This window comes from Cervus elaphus, chromosome 30 (assembly GCF_910594005.1).
Source record: "Cervus elaphus chromosome 30, mCerEla1.1, whole genome shotgun sequence".
Taxonomy (NCBI): Eukaryota; Metazoa; Chordata; class Mammalia; order Artiodactyla; family Cervidae; genus Cervus; species Cervus elaphus.
In genome coordinates, this window is record NC_057844.1 from 36,172,165 (window position 1) to 36,189,553 (window position 17,389).

The following is a 17,389-nucleotide window of genomic DNA, read 5'->3' on the forward strand; positions in this document are numbered from 1 at the left end:
TAGTACACATGTACTGTCTTTGTTGTTGGTCAGTTACTAAGTCGTGTCCAACTCTTTGCTACCCCATTTACTGTAGCACACCAAGCTTGCCTGTCCTTCACCATCTCCCAGAATTTGCTCAAACTCATGTCTGTTGAGTCAATGATGCCATCCAACCATCTCATCCTCTGTCATCCCACTCTCCTCCTGCTCTCAGTCTTTCCCAGCATCAGGGTCTTTTCCAATGAGTCAGTTGTTTCCATCACATGGCCAAAGTATTGGAGTTTCAGCTTCAGCATCAATTCTTCCAACGAATATTCAGGACTGATTTCCTTTAGGATAGACTAGTGTGATCTCCATGCAGTTCAAGTAACTCTCGAGAGTCTTCTCCAATGCCATAGTTCAACAGCATCAATTCTTCAGTGCTCAGCTTTCTTTATAGTCCAACTCTCATATCCATACATGACTACTGGAAAAACCATAGCTTTGACTACATAGACCTTTGTTGGCAAAGTGATGTCTCTGCTTTTTAATATGCTGTCTATGTTTGCCATAGCTTTCCTTCCAAGGAGCAAGCATCTTTTAATTTCATGGCACTGTCTTAGTTTCCCCAGTTCCCAAATAGACAAAATAACATAACATCTCCCCAGGTGATGACAGGGGATAAAGCTTCTGCAGACAGTGAGAGATGGAAGTGCATGAGGACCCCAGAAACACCAGCCCAGCATCACAACCCACGGCCTGACCCTTCCCGGGTGTTACAGGACTTTCCTCATTCATAAATGACGAAGTTCTTCTCCTCATCAGCCTCACAAGTCTTGTGGCTTTATACAAAAAGTACTATTAATAGATTCATAGTCCAAAGTGTTAGCTGCTGAGCTGTATACAAGCAGTGGTAAAAGTCCCCTCCCTGCATCCCAGCTTCTTTCTCCGTAACACAGGGAAGTGCCCCCGTCCTCACACTTGTGCTGTGAGGCTCAAGTCTGATCAGGCAGATTGAAAGCTAAAAGTTAAAAACCACCCAGCAGCTGTGGGCAGCTGCATTTTTATTGTTAGAGGGAAGACCATTTTCAACCAAAATGGTCTTTATTTCTGAAGAGCATGAAACGCCAGGAAGAGGGCTGTGCTCTGGGGTGATAACCCAGTAGACAGGGCCTCCCACACGCTTGTTTTATCAGCTGTGTTCTACTTGCTTTAGAAATCACACTCTTCAACTTGAGGAGATGGAATTCAGCTGCCCAAATCACCCTGTTAACCCCTCTGTTCACGTTTCTTTTAGGGTCATACAGTATGAGGCTTTTTTCACTTTTTTATTGTGGTAAAAAACACATAACATAAAATGTATCATTGTAAATATTTCTAAGTGTGCAATTAAATTGTTTTAATACATTCAAAATGTTGTGCAATTACCACTACCATCTGTCCCCAGAATTCTATCTTGCAAAACTGAAGCTCTGCCCCACCCATTTAAGGACCAGCTCCCCACCTCCCTCCCTGCCCTCACCCATCCTACTTTCTGTCTCCTTGAATCTGACTAATCTAGGGGCCTCCTTTGTGAGGAATCACTCAGTATTTGTCTTTTTGTGACTGGCTTATTTCACTTAGCGTAATGTTCTCAAAATTCATCCACGTGCAACCTGCATCAGAACTTCCTCCCTTTTGAATTCTGAGTTATGCTCCACTGTATGCATGGACCACATTTTGAATTCTGAATTATGTTCCGCTCTATGCATGGACTGCATTTTGCTAATCCATTCATCTGTCAGTGGACACTGGGTTCCCTCTGCCTTAAAGCCACTGTGACTAACACTGCTGTGAACACTAGTGTACAAACATCTCCTTGAGACCCTGCTTTCAATTTTTTTGGTAATTCCCAAAAGTGGGATTATTGAATCATATGGTAAGTCTATTTTGTTTTATTTTTTAAAGAACTTCCACACTGTTTTCCATGGCTTCCCTGGTTCTTTCAGTGGTAAAGAATCCACCTGCCAATGCAGGAGACACGGCTTCGATCCCTGAGTCAGGAAGATCCCCTGGAGGAGAACGTGGCCACCAACTCCAGTATTCTTACCTGGAGAATCCCATGGACAGAGGAGTCTGGCAGGCTACGGTCCATGAGGTCACAGAGTCAGACACAATTTACCAACAAAACAACAACAGCAATTCAGAATAGGCTGCAAATTCCTCCAGTGGGCAGGATAGGGCCCAGAGCTCAGCACAAGAAATTCTTTGAGTGGAGAAAGTGGGGATCTTCACACCTCTTCCAGCACTCATCCGTGGCCTTGAATGAGTGGATGTTTTATAAAAATAGTAGTTGAATTAATTTTCAAAAGTACCATAGAAGATATGTACACCTCACAAGTAACTAAAATACCATGCATCACCTATTAGTATAAGTATGTAATGAATTTTAAACTAAAAGGAAAAAACCAAGTAACAACTTTTTATGAACCTTAAATCTGGCTATTTAAAGAAAAGCACCAAAAAATTCTGCTATCCACGATTACAGCAGGGTTACTGTGTTTACTCTGGGCCATCGTATTCAGGAAGGACATCTATATTGAAGGAGTATTTGTTGAACTTCTCTTTGTATACAAAACGCAGATGCACCCAGATTCAACACAGGCCCTGAAGGTTAGTTCCGGCTTTGACCGCCAGAAGGCAGCAGAGGCGAGCGCATCTTTGAGGTCTCCGGGAAGGACCAGAGTGGGCGATGCCTTCCAGGGACCACGAGCGTGGGTCTCCGGGCTGTCTTCACTGCACGCTTTTTTCAGATACACATATTACTCGCATGTGGAAATGGGGTCTATCGGTTGAGGATTCAGCTCTAAGCAGGTTGGCATATGCGTATGTATTTGTATATATATGTATTTTTCCCTGAAATTATTCTAACCACAATCTCTCTTGAAACCAAATGGGCAGTCTTTACACCTAAAACTGAAACCATACGATTAACATCTTAGTTGTCTAGGTAGAGAATATACCTGCAAAGAAGCCACTGGTTCCTAATTTTGGTAGTCTTTACACAATGTCACTGAAATTTTTTATTGTAGTAAAACCTACATGATATAAAATTTACCATTTTAGCCACTTTAATCGTTCAGTTCTCTGTTAGTACATTCGAACTGCTCTGCACCACCATCGTAACTTCATCTTCTCAAACTGAAACTGTTCCCACTAAACACTAACTCCCATCCAGCCCTGCCCCTGCACCCACCACCCTACTTTCTGACAACTTTAGATACTTCATAAGTGGAATTATACGGTATTTTGTGACTGTTGACTTCACTTAACATCATGTCCTCAAGAGTCATCTGTGTGGCAGCCTGTGTCAGAATCTCCTCCCCTTTTTAGGGTGGATAATATTTCATTCTGCATAGAAGCACATTTTTTAAGCCATTCATGGAGTTGTCCCCACCTTTTGGCGACTGTGAATCAGGTTGCTATGACATGGTGCGCAAGTATTTGAGTGACACAATACCATTTTAAATCTGCATTTTTAATTAAAAGTTTTAAATCATTGCAGTGTTGTATTTACATATTTTAGCCGTGGGATACCAATAAGTGTTCGGCAAAGAGGCTATAAATATTAAGAAATTTTAGTTCTATGATCAAGAAAAAATAAAACTATTCTTGCACTTCTCAGAGAGAATTAAAAAGTGAGAAAATATCTGAAGACCTATTGTGTATGTGTGTGTGTGTGTTGGTCACTCAGTCGTGTCCGACTTTTTGTGACTCCATGGATTGTTGCCTGCCAGGCTCCTCGGTCCTTGGGATTCTCCAGGCAAGAATACTGGAGTGGGTTGCCATGCCCTCCTCCAGGGGATCTTTCTGGCCCAGGGATGGAACTCCGGTCTCATGCATTGCAGGCAGATTATTTACTGTATGGGCCACCAGGGAAGCCTTCTATAGTAATATTTCTCTATTTAAAAACAAAACCTAAAAACCAAAAAAAAAAAAACAAAAAAAACAACAACCCCAAAAGCCCTAACAACCAAAACACCTAGGTCCAGGTAACCATCACTTACTAAACACACACACACACACAAACACACACACACACATACGTCCAAATTCTACAAGGGAAGGTGTTTTAGACGAGTCTTTAACCAGCGTAGCTTTCTTTCCCGTGGGTTGCCCTCAAGTTCAGATCCCACCTGAACAGGTAAACTCTGCGGGGCGCGCAGCTTGCTCGGCAGATCTGAGCGCTAATCAAGCAACCTTGGAAGCAACCAGAGACTCAGTTGTTCTTTTTTTTTTTTTTTTTTTCCATTTATTTTTATTAGTTGGAGGCTAATTACTTTCCAAAAAAAAAAAAAAGAATCCCAGGGCCCTGGACTGAATTAAGTGTGTCTGACGCGCGCCAGGCTCGCTGCGCTATTTATAGCCCCCGGCCAGCACCACTACTGCCCCCGCGACAGCGTGGGCCGCTGCGACCGGGCACCCCGCACCCTGCGTGGAGCCTGCACTCCGCATTCACGTCCCACACCCGCACCCCTACTGCCCTAAGCGAGCGGGCGGGAGGTGCGGGGTGGGGGGTGCGGGACGTGGAGCCACAGCTTGGCCGGGGAGAAGCGGGAGGATGCGAGTGTGGAATGCGGGAGTTCTGCGTGTGAACTAGGGGCGGGAAGCGGGATGCGGGGTGCGAGCGTGGGACGAGTGATGTGGGCGGGACCCGGCGGGGCGGGGCGCGGGGCCCTGGCGCGGGGTGCAGGATGGGGGGTGCGAGTGTGGGATGTGGGGTGTGGGCGGGGGATGGGGCGGGGCGCGGGGCGGGGCGCGGGGCCCGGGCGCGGGGCGCAGCGCGGGGCGCGGGGATGGCGCCGGGGCGGGGAGCCCGGGTGGCCGGGCGCACGCGTCGAGCCGAGCGCACGGAGACGGGGTGTCCGGCAGAGCGGCCCGAGACCTGCCCGCGGGAGGAGCGACCGGGTCGGCGCGGCGGGTAAGCGCGGACTGGGGGCGACCCTTGGGGGTGCGGGCAAGTTTGGGAACAGCGGGCCGGTCGGCGCGGCTCGGGCACTCCTGGGGACCTCTGGAGCTCGGCGCGACTATGGCTTTTTCGGGGTGTGGGGTGTGGCCGGGGATGGCTTCAGACCTTTCCCTGGGCTGCGCCCCTGAGGGGCCCCGGACCTGCCCAGAGACCCTGTGGGCGCCGGCGCTCCCGCTGGGCGCTCCGCTCTTCCCCAAGGTTTTGGCTCGCCTGCGCTCCTTTAAGAAACTCTCTCAAAGTTTTTTTAAAGACAGACTGGCTCTGAGCGCCTCGGCCTCGTTTCTTGCCTCGTGTGCGCGTGGCGGCGGGTTTCAGCAGAATTTGCGGAGAGTGGACTGGTCCCGCCTCTGCGCTCTTACGGCCGCGCTCTGGGGCTGAGGGCGCGGGCACGTGCTCGCTGTCAGGCCGGGTGAGACCCTTTCATCCCGGTGGGCAGACCCCTCGGTCCAGAGCAGCTGCGACATGGACTTCAGCAACCAGGGCAGTCCGACAGGGTTTGCTTCATCAAGGTTTCGCCCAAATGTGCCATTTAAAAATGTTCATATGCAAACAGCAGGGGAGTGGATGGCGCTTTGGTTTTTAATCACCCAAGAATTCAAAATGATGGTTTATGACATGGGCTTCACTTCGCTGGCAGGCCCTCCGTGTGCTGGGAAATGTATTGCAAATCAGACATTAAAAGATTAGAGTGGAAAACGGACTTATTTCCCAAAGGTCAGTGTATTCAAAGTAAACCTCAGCTAATCTGGCGCTGATTCCACTGGTTCAGCAGTTTGGTTCTTGCCGAGATAAGCATCTGTTGAGGGCAGTGCACGTGTTTTGTAGTGAAAAGTAATTCACAGAAACTTTACAACTGTAACAGATTAGACAATGCTGTTCGTGTCAACCAGCAAATGCTAACTGGCTTAAAGCTGCCTGATAATAATGGCGTGTAACAGAATTTCATTGTTGGCCAACGAGAAAGAGAATTTTGACATAATTTCTTTGAATGTTCTTACATTTTGTGTTCATTTTCTTAACTAAGGTAACTTTTACCCTGCGCATTTGAAACTATAAAATAATTATAGTCACAGCCATTTTACACAGTCTCACACGAGTCAAGAATTTAAATCTAATTTGCCTTTCACTTGTTACCATTACTTGAACACACACCTTTTACAGAATAAGTAGGACACACATGTCTTTAGGATTTTACCTTAGTACAGCACGTAAATATAGCAATAAGCACATAGTCTTTGTAATGTACTAAAATATTCCCAGAACATTCTAGACAGTGTGAAGGCCTTTGAGGTTGCCCAGGGTCTGTATGGGAAAAAATTCAGCCAAACTCAGTTGCCATCTTAATGTACCCCCCTTTCTCCCTGTGCGGTGTTTGGTCTCCCCACCCACCACGGCCATGCCCAGCACCATGTAACGCATGTGGTGCTACCTTTTGAGCGGTTTGACAAGCCTGCCTCTCCCGCTCGATGAGAGGGTGGACTGGGTCTGGATTATTTTGGTCACTCCATGTGTAGCACAGTCCCACACACGTAATAAGCATTTGATAAATATTTACTAACTTGAAGAGGGCAAAAAATCCAATACATGTGGCCCTAAATAGCACACACATGTCTCCAAAAACACTATGTTTTTGCAATTTCAATGTAATTCTTAAAAGCAATAAAATAGCAATAGATTTTCATGTTACTTTTAATTCCCACACTGGTGGAAGATGTATCTCAAGAGCTAGATTAGTACTATGCTGCTTGCTTTTTGGAATCTCTGTGTCTTCAAAGGTGTGACACTAATGATTCATGTAAGGTTTCTGCATTCTTACGTTTTCTTTAATTTGAAGTTTGTGGCTTGCTTTAAGTTTCCTGTTAATAGACTATTGATAAATGATGCTTAATGTAAAAATCACTTAATTTTTTTCACTTGGATCACATGATTAGCTCCTGAATGCTCATATATTCATGAAACTCCATTTCCTCTTAGCTTTAAAATGAATCTTTTATTCTAGAACAGAGAAGAGAGTTCTGCTTTGTACTAATAGAAATAGATTCAAATAAGAAAATTCTATTTATACTATAGAAATTATTATTTCTGCAGAACATAGAAAACATTTTGACAGATATAATTTGTGTCTGTAATATAAATGGAACAATAAAATGCCATAATTATAAGGCTGTGAGGTTTTGTTCACTAAGCAAGAGTAAAGAAAATACCTGAATTTGCTTTAAAATGACAATTCCAATTTATATGATGAGGTAGCTGGCTGTTGTTAGCAGTCAAAAATATTTGAAAATTTTAGACATTCTGGACTGGAAGAAAAGAGCAAAGCCTAAAACATACTCTAACCCGTGTTTCTACACGTCTCTTTTAAAGTGTGGTAGAAACAGCTCAAAAGGCACCTGTTGTCATCTGGACCGTGTGCCTGGTGCTTAATCCCATGAGGTCACGTGGACTGGGACCCAGAGCAGAAAGTCAGGAGTTCTTGTGCCAACTTCAGCCCTGCATGCTGTGCAACCTCAGGGAAATCACAGAACCTCTCTGGGCCTCCATTTTCTGATCTGCAAAGTGAGGATGACAGTAGGGCCACTTCTAAGGTCATTCCAGCTCTAAGATGCTGCGATTCCATGTTCCTTTCATGGATTATGAATAAGATTCCTGAAAGGTGTCACTGGGATTTAAGTAGAGAAATTACCTTCTAACTGCATTTATGAGGTCAGTGTCTGGTGTACTATTCAGACATCCTGACCTTGTGTTTCAGGCATAATGAGCTGCTCAGAACACAGGAAGCTGTCACACCCTATAGTTTTCTTGATTGTTATTTACTCTTGGCCCAAACCAGCCTTCAGAAGGTTGTACACTGACATGAGGGTGACCACTTTTTTTTTCACTATTCAGTTATTAAAACCTTGAGGGCTAATGTTGAAGTACATTAAAAGTAACACATCACTAAAATGTCTAGATAAAACATTTGAGTGAGTGAAAATTACTAATGGTGTTCTTCGGTCTTTCGCAGAGTTCATTCTAGAAATGTGCAACGTGGTTTAATAAAGGGCGGGAGGAGCTGACAAGGCAGTGGGCAGGGGACTGTTTGAAGGGCTTGGAGAGGGTGCCCAGCGTGGCATGAATAGCCTTGGAAGACAGTCATGTTTCTAATTTCACTGCAGACTATCTACGTTTTCTGTCAACTGAACTGAAGCACAACCAGCTGGTAACTTTCTAGCTTAATATTAGAACTCTAATTGTGGAACTGTGATGTGATACTCGTAGCTGAAGGGAATATTTATTTTATTCAAGTATTTTAAGAAAAAATGCTGTGGCTAAAATCTTAAGTGTACTTTTAATTTTGCCATTCTTGAATATACAAGCTTGAAGACATTTGTTCTTTAACATAGTTGCTTAAATTGCTTTTGACTTAAAATTAGCTCTCACTAAGTTTGTATGTTACAGAAGGTCAAAAACAAAGACTGGTGAGTCCTTCCTTTTGCCTAAAAATCATAGTGTCACCCATATTTACCTTCACCAAATTAAGATTAAGGAACATATGATTTTTTGCAAATTCATAAGTAATTAAATTCCCCCCATGAAAGAGAAGATATGAGAATAATAATAATAATACATGGATAGCAGGAACTTTTATAAATGTTTTCATACATTCTTAATGAATAAATAAGATAATGAAATTAAAATATGAATTTAAAACAGTTTCATGTTTCTGGAGATTTATTCTTTGACAGTAAAATATACAACCTAGAAATGCTTTAGAATTACTAATAAGGAAGCTGAAAAGTTAGTTTTTTATAATTCCACTAAATCAGTCAGTTCTGGGTGAGAGTGATATTTCCTGCCACAGCTTCAGATTATTGAAAAGTTAAATTTCCATTTAAAATTAGGAAGGGAAACCCCTGGATATAATAAGAAGTAATTTTACACTAAGGTCAAGGATACTCTTAAATTGCATATCAAAATTGATTCTTTATTAAAAGAAAAACTTCTAACAAGACTAATACTTTAACAGTCTCAAACAATATTTGGAACCAAACAAAGGAATCTAACTACAGATATCATGGAGTCTTAGCATCATAAGAAAACACCATGAATAATTTTATGCCAATAAATTTGAAACTTGGATGAATTGGAAAATTCTCTAAAAGATATAAATGATCAAAAATGACTTTAGCAAACCTACTTCTGTTAATAACAGCTAATGAGACTGAATTTGTGAGCTAGTCCTCCCAACCACTCAAAATAAACAAAAAGACTTTAGGCCCAAGAGCTTTCATGGGACATTTTTTTTTTTCTCTTTAGGTAAGAAGTAGATTTATTCAGATTCAGAGAGAGCACACTCCGGAGACAGAGTGTGGGCCATCACAGAGGGCAAGTGCAGCCTATTGGACATTTTTATACAAGCTTTTTACACAGAGAATTTTAAAATAACTTTTTTTTCAAAATCCAATGACAGTACAAAAAACAATAAGATCAGTCTCAAGTATGAACAAACAATAATCTAAAATAAAGTTGTAGCCAGTTTAATTTGATCATATATTAAAAATAAAGTCACGACCGAGAAGATGCTTTACCATCTGAAAGTCACCATAGATGCAGAGAAAAAAGTATTCCACCAAATCCAATATTCATTCATGATTTAGAAAATAAAGCAGACAAAGATTGAAGGAAAATTTCTCCACCTGATACAAGTTGAAACATCACACTCAATGATAAAACTTCAGAAGCATCATTTTCAGGCTGAAACCAGGGAAAATGTCACCATTCCACATTGTACCAAAAGTCCAAGCCAATGCAAGAAGACAAGAAAAAGAAAAGACAGGGATTCAAATTAGAAGAGGAAGAGACACATCTCTTCTTAAGAGGATAGGATTGTGCATCTTTCACAGAAAATCCAAAGGAATCTCCTGACTGGTCCATCTAGGAGGGGCTTTCTACCAGGTTGCTGAATACAAGATCAATATACAGAAATAAGATTCCTGCTGCTGCTGCTAAGTCGCTTCAGTCACGTCTGACTCTGTGCAACCTCATAGGTGGCAGCCCACCAGGCTCCTCCATCCCCGGGATTTTCCAGGCAAGAGTACTGGAGTGGGTTGCCATTGCCTTCTCTGAATAAGGTTCCTAGGTACCGATAACAACTATTCAGAAATTATAATGAAAACAACTATTTAGAATGAAGAATTAGAACAACTACAAAGTTATCTCTGAATAAGTCTAACAAAAGGTGTGTAAGACCAGTTGGGTCAGCATCCTAACGGCATAAAGATGCCCTTCATCTATGGAGCAGTAGTGCTCAGCAGTGGGAGCACTAGATTGTAAAGAGGTAAATTTGATTCATCTGTGAATTCCATGCAATTCCAATCAAAACTGTGTCTCAGATTTTTGTGGAACTTGACAAGTTCTGCCTAAAGTTCATATGCAACAAATAAAAATAGATTGTTGTGACACATATGAAGAATGAAGCTGGAGGACTTGTCCTTTGAGGCGTGGAGTGTGTCTGCAGCCACTGCCGCTGGGTGTCCTGCCTCTTGCTGTCGTCATTCCCTTTCTTCTGGAGAACAAGTGTCCCGTTAGTCAGTGTGAAACTTTGGAGGTTCAGCTTTTTCCTCTTTCATGCTCGTCTCTGTGGTTGATCTTTTCTATGCCGGCTCTTACAGGCCTGGCTTCCGTCTTGCTCTTGGGATTCCAAAGCCACGTGTTAGGGTCACCTCCAAAGAGCAGAAGAATGAATCTTTTGTTATTTTGAGAAACTTATTTTCAGTTCGATTTCCTCTTTAAAGAGTCAGACCAGAATTATAAAAAGGTGTGGTAAGTATGATAAAGGTGGTGCTAGAGGTAAAGAACCCGCCTGCCAATGCAGGAGACATAAGAGACGCAAGCTCAGTCCTGGGTTGGGAAGATCCCCTGGAGGAGGGCACGGCAACCCACTCCAGTATTCTTGCCTGGAGAATCCCATGGACAGAGGAGCCCGGCAGGCTACGGTCCATAGGGTCACAAACAGTTGGACACGACTGAAGCAGCTTAGCATGTGTTGTTGTTCAGTTGCTCAGTCATGTCCGACTCTTTGTGACCCCATGGACTGCAGCACCCCAGGCTTCCCTGTCCTTCACCATCTCCTGGAGTTTGCTTAAACTCAAGTCCATTGAGTCGGTGATGCCCATTGAGTCAGCATGCATGCAAGTACGTAATGCCATAGGCTAGGTCTCTTGGCATATAGAAATTATTGTCTTAAGTGTGAGAGCTGGAAATAGGCATGTAAAATGTGGGGGGAAAAAAAGCGAAAGAAACAGTCTTTCCAATGGCTAAAAAGATAACCAGAATAGCCCACTTTTCACTATACCAAACCCACTTTTCACAGCCTACCAATTCCTTTTAGCTTTGTGCCAAGTCAGGGATTGCAAAAAAATAGCATCCAGGCCACTACTGCCCATGCCAAACCCTGGCAAACGGTACTAGTTAAACATAGAACTCTTTCTGGTTTGGCTTGCATGTCAGTATCCAGATCCTACTTGTGGTGTTCCAGGAAATCACAAGAAAACACGGAATGAATATGCCTGGTCATTCTACTGCCTCCAATTCATAAACCTAGTAGGAGTGTTTCTAGTGTCAGTCTGTTACAAAAGGGAGTCTAGTGCAATGCAAATTGTACATTTTGCTCTTGTTCATTCTAGAGTCTCAACTAAAACTTGCATTTCCAGGTGGGCAGCTCATGGTCCTCTGGATGCTGGAGCACCTGGCTTGATCTCCAGCCCCTTTGCACTGCCTTCCCCACCCCCGGCCCTGCCCCCGTCCCAGTCCTTAGAGGACCTCAGTGTTGTCTCAGGGTTTCGTGATTACTTGATCTCTAATGCGTGTCTAATAGACATTTCAGGCTGAACGTTCCTAAATAAAACTGTTCGTCCTCTGCCCCCACCCCCCCACCCTCTGACCCTCCGCCCCTCCGCTTTCACCCTTGTCCCGGAGATAGTTCTCAGCACCAGTACCACTGGTCCCATAAAGACGTGGGATTGTATCACAGCTGTTCAACGCCGCACCACCCCCCCCCCCCCCGCCCCGCCAGTACCTTCCCAACTCACCCAGAGTCAGAGCCCAGGCTCTGGTAACTGACCGCAGTGGTCCACCTGCCTCCCGTTCACTGGACCTCTGACCTGCTCCACGCAGTCCCACCCTCACCCCCTCCCCCCCCCCACCCCCCTCCCCAGCTCTACCCCCACCCCTCTCCCCATCTCCGCCGGGTCTCCTCTGCTCCGTCCTCACTTGCCCAGCCCAGCAGGCTTGCTCCGCTCTGAGAGCCCTGTTATGCCCGGTCTCTCCTCAAGCCCCCCAACCCACCTCCAGCTCCCGGCTTCTCCAGGGCACCCCGGCTTGACCGCTCTGTTCCCACGTTCCAAACTCTTCTCCAGCTCTGAGCCTGTCCTTGCCTGAAAGAAGCCCTCTTGACTCTCGGGAGAGGAGTCTCATCTCCTTGCAGCTGCCGCACCCCTCCCCCCTCCTCCCTCCCTCCCCCCTCCCCCTCCCCCCCCCCCCCCCCCTCCCTCCCTCCCTCCCCCCACCCCCCTCCCTCCCTCCCTCCCCCTCCCTCCCCCCACCCCCCTCCCTCCCTCCCTCCCCCTCCCTCCTCCGGGCAACAGGAGCCCACAGCGCCCATCCTCCTCCTCCGGGGCCCAGGTTGACAGGTCCCTCTCACCCCGGGGTCTCCAACCCGCCCCACGTGCTCCCCGGGCCTGGCCCGCGGCCGGGTCACTGGAAGGGCATCCGTGGCCTCCTCGTCGTGAGATCAAAGGGCCTCTTCTCTGCTTCTTCTCCCGAAGTGGACGCCTTAGTCACCGGCTCCCCCTAAGCCCGCCAGCGTCCCAGCTCCGCGGGTCCAGCCCCTCGGGCTCCCCTCCTCCCCCGCACCTGCTGCCCCGCGGGGTCTGGTCTGGGGAAGCTGGGGGTGCTGCTTGACCCTCTACCCCTAAGGTTAGAATTTCCTAGAAGTCACTTTTCCCAGAAGACTCAGGGGAAAACAGTAATACGGATAACAGATAAAACAAGATTTCAGAGCATACGCTCCCTGGAGCACCCGCGGCCCCCATCCAGGGCCCTGCCTCCGTCCAGGCTCAGCCCAGGCCCTCCCCCTGTAGTTGGACCCCCCTCCCCCATCTCTCCGGCCTGTCTCCCTCCAGCCGGTCCTTCCGCAGGATACGGGGCCATGCGGCCGCCCCGCCCCAGCACTGCAGCCCGCAGTCCGGCCCCACGGGCGCGGGACACAGGCCCCTTCCTTTGGGAAGGACAGGCTATCGCCCCGCTCCCCCGGCCCGTCCTCCCTGGTTGGGCGTGCACACCAGTCCTGCTCTGTTCCGTTTTCACGAAGTGTCCCTTTCTGTCCTCCCCTACACCAGTCGACCCTCCTATCGCCCGCCGGCCTTCGGCAGTCACCCGAGACCTCACAAGGCCCTTCTTTCTGAACGACACCAGCGGTCAGGTTAGGAATCGGCCCAGCTGTGTGCAGAGCGCCAGGGCCAGAGAGCCACCGGTAGAGGAGGCCTGGAAGGGGCGGGGGCTTCCCTCAGGCAGCCCTCCTGGGGCCTGCGGTTGCCTCCCTCCTGCTGGCACCAGTGCAGCATGTCCTCTGCTCAGGGCCACAGGTGCTGGGGACAGTTATCAAACCCCGCTCAGGGGGACACCGGGCATGCTCACACCTGTTCCTGCATCCATCCACACACACACACACCTGTACTTGCACCCATACATATACATACACACACCTGGACATGTACATACAAACACACCTGTGCTGCACACATACACACCTGTACATGTACATACACACCTGTACACACACATGTGCTTCACATGTACATACACACCTGTATGCGTATACACACACCTGTGTCTGCAAACACACGTATACATGTACGTGCACAGCTGGGCATGTACACACACCTGTGCACGTACAAACATGTGCATGTACATACACACCTGCTCCTGCATAGGTGTATGGACACTCACAACCTTCCCTGGAGGGCTCCCGCTGGGGAGGGGGAGCAGAGCTCCCCATATCCCACACACATCGGGGCCCAGGGCTGCCCGGGGGCTGTGCCCTCGGCTCGCCTGGCCAGCCGGCCTAGTAACGAGCCTGTTCCCCTGCAGGTTAGCAGTCTGAAGCGATGGGCGACTGGAGCTTCCTGGGGAGACTCCTAGAGAACGCCCAGGAGCACTCCACTGTCATCGGCAAGGTCTGGCTGACGGTGCTGTTCATCTTCAGGATCCTGGTGCTGGGGGCCGCGGCCGAGGAGGTGTGGGGGGACGAGCAGTCGGACTTCACCTGCAACACGCAGCAGCCCGGCTGCGAGAACGTGTGCTACGACCGCGCCTTCCCCATCTCGCATGTGCGATTCTGGGTGCTGCAGATCATTTTCGTGTCCACGCCCACGCTCATCTACCTGGGCCACGTGCTGCACCTGGTGCGCATGGAGGAGAAGCGGAAGGAGCGCGAGGAGGAGCCGCCGAAGGCCGCCAGCCCGGCCGAGGGGCACCAGGGCCCGGCCCCGGTGCGCGACGACCGCGGCAAGGTGCGCATCGCCGGCGCCCTGCTCCGCACCTACGTCTTCAACATCATCTTCAAGACGCTGTTCGAGGTGGGCTTCATCGCCGGGCAGTACTTCCTGTACGGCTTCCAGCTGAAGCCGCTGTACCGCTGCGACCGCTGGCCCTGCCCCAACACGGTGGACTGCTTCATCTCACGGCCCACGGAGAAGACCATCTTCATCCTCTTCATGCTGGCCGTGGCCTGCTTGTCCCTACTCCTCAACGTGCTGGAGATCTACCACCTGGGCTGGAAGAAGCTGAAACAGGGGATGACCAGCCCCTTCCGCCCGGACACCCCTGGTTCCAGGGCGGGGTCCGCAAAGCTGGTGGGGGGGAGCCCCCTCCTCCTGCCCCCCAACTCCGCCCCGCCCGCCGTCACCATCGGGTTCCCGCCCTACTACGCGCCCTCCGCCTCCTCCCTGGGGCAGGCGTCTGCCCCGGGCTATCCCGAGCCGCCCCCGCCCGCGGCCCTGCCCGGGACCCCCGACACCCCCGGAACCCCCGGCGGCGGTGGCAACCAGGGCCTGCGCGCGCCGGCGCAGAACTGGGCCAACCGCGAGGCTGAGCCGCAGACTTCGGCCAAGAAGGCCTCCCCGCCCGCGTCGACGCCTCCTGCAGCCGCGACCCCCGCTGGGGCCCCCCAGCAGTCCCTTCCGGAGGGCGCGGCGGGGAGCTCGGGCGACAGCCACGGGGAGGGGGCGGTGACGGCCGTGGAGCTGCACGCGCCCCCCGAGCCCCCCGCAGACCCCGGCCGGTCCAGCAAGGCCAGTAAGTCCAGCGGCGGCCGGGCCAGGGCCGGCGACTTGGCCATCTAGCGGCGGCCCAGCGTCCAGGCCCAGGGCGTTCACCGGCGGGTGGCGGCCTGGAGGTGGGAGGGGCTGGAGCGGGCAGAGGGGGCGAGCGAGGGTCGGGTCCGTGTGTCAGTGCTTGCTGTTCCTAGCGCTGTGAGGTAGCGGGGGGCGCATCCGAGACGGGAGGGGGCACAGGGGCCGGGGGCCTCCAAAGATTCTCCCAGCAGCCTTCGAGCCGGAGCCGGGCGGCCTTCCCGGAGATGCTGCGGCCGGGTGGAGGCTGTGGTGCCTGTCTGCTGTGGGAAGACAGAGGGTCTGCATCACTTCAGGTTGGGGCTCAACGGTTTTCCAGCCCTACGCCCCCCGGAGCCTTTGGACCGCCCAGCAAGTCTAGAAGTTCTTAGCCTTATCTCTGTTTGAGACTTTAACTTAGAGTTGAATTATATTTGGGATATTTGCCAAACCGTACTAAAAAAAGATTCCATACAGTCACTGAGTTTCTGACAGGTCTCTGAAGCCCAGGACATCAAACCACACCCTTCATGACAAGTGACAAGCAGCCACCCAACAGGGGCAGAGATGTGGCGGGCAGGCAGGAGAGCCTGTGAGAGGCGGACCCTTGAGATAAGTTTGAATGGCCGAGGAAACTGAGTAAAAGTGTGACAAGTATGCCTTAGGTATTTATTTTTTAAATGGCATTTTGTGCTTTGATCTGAATTGTACAGATATGCCTATTTTTCCCCATTTACTATCTTTCAGGAAAAATGAAGCAAATAGTCTTGTTAAAATGGATACTGATCAAGAGAGTGCACATTTGTCCTTTACATACTAGTAAAGATTTGAACTTTAAAAGAAATTCTTCGACTTTATGAGTCAGTTAATTACTGTGAGAATATACCTTATACAACTGAAGCCAGCGTTGGGAAATCTCTAAGTACAGTTCAAATGCTTGAAGTTGTGAAGTTTTTGAGTGGGAGGTTAAAAGTTAACCACTGTTGCCAGAAAATTTATTTATACAGATGAATCCATGACCTACATTTTTTTAACAGTACAAAATAAAACTCTTCAAGTCTCCTGACCATTCTTTGTGGGTAGCCTGTTTGCTTTTGGAGGTGTGACAGTGTCGTGGTTGCCTACATGGGTGCTGGTTGGGATGGGGCCATGAGGCATCCACACTGTTCTGCACTGACCGCAGAGGTGGGTTCTGTGCACCCGCGGCTGGAGGACAGCACAGGGTCCCAGTAGCTCCTTGTTTACAAGCCAGTGAACAGTGGTGATGCTGAGCCCGGTGCTTGTCACACCTTACCTCGCACCTCCTCTGCATCTCATCAGTCCTTGTCCCAAAAACTGTACCTTGTCCCACCTGGTTCATTTTTTACTAATAACTTTACCTTCCTGATAATGTATGTGGGGCCACACTCCACAGCAGACTGTGTTTTATATCATAAACAGCGACCCACTGACAATATGATGAAAGGATGACCACGTGGAGCTGGCTGGTAGTGCCTGCTTGGAAGGCGCATCCCTTCTCAACCTCGCTGAAGGCATGGTTAAGAAACTAGCTCTTTAACCATTAACGCAACAGGAAAATCTCCATCCGGCATGTCTGCACAGCCAGGTCTCCGAGACTGCCTCTATTACTCAGATGATTTAATCTGGATGAGACACAAAACAGCCACCAGGAACCCTCACATTTTGGAGTTGACCCATTTGGCAAACCCAGCTGAAGCTGGAACGGTCCTTCCCTGTTCCTCTGTGTTTCAGGCCTCGAGATTCGCTCCACTCACCCTCTAAGCTTTGCCTTGGGACACTACCCCTGATGAGAAGTGATCCGTGGCCTCCGGATGGAGGGGGTGGGACCACAGGAGGCTCGAGGGCCAGGAACGGACACCCTGAGACTGTCCTGCCCAGCCTCTGTCTTGCTGGGTCCCCCATGGGTTGAGGGAGGGGCAGGATGGGCAGAGCTGCCTGGAAGGGGCACCCCCTCATCCCAGCCCCTGCACTTCAGATTGGGTTCTGCTCGACCATCTAAACTTCCTCTGATGCAGGTTGGAGCAGTGGA

General features: G+C 49.0%; 1 protein-coding gene across 2 annotated transcripts; it reads left to right on the plus strand.

The window, feature by feature from the left end:
- The first annotated feature begins 4,765 nt into the window (after positions 1 to 4,765).
- On the plus strand, positions 4,766 to 16,383 carry GJA3 (gap junction protein alpha 3). 2 transcript variants are annotated; one of them, XM_043892150.1, is made up of 2 exons: positions 4,766 to 4,921; positions 14,099 to 16,383. In XM_043892150.1, exon 2 carries the CDS (start codon positions 14,116 to 14,118, stop codon positions 15,349 to 15,351), a length of 1,236 nt encoding a protein of 411 aa, XP_043748085.1. In that variant the 5' UTR covers positions 4,766 to 4,921; positions 14,099 to 14,115; the 3' UTR covers positions 15,352 to 16,383. The 2 variants fall into 2 exon arrangements, with proteins under 2 accessions (XP_043748085.1, XP_043748086.1); XM_043892151.1 differs by lacking the exon at positions 4,766 to 4,921 and adding an exon at positions 13,305 to 13,430.
- The last annotated feature ends 1,006 nt before the right edge of the window (positions 16,384 to 17,389 follow it).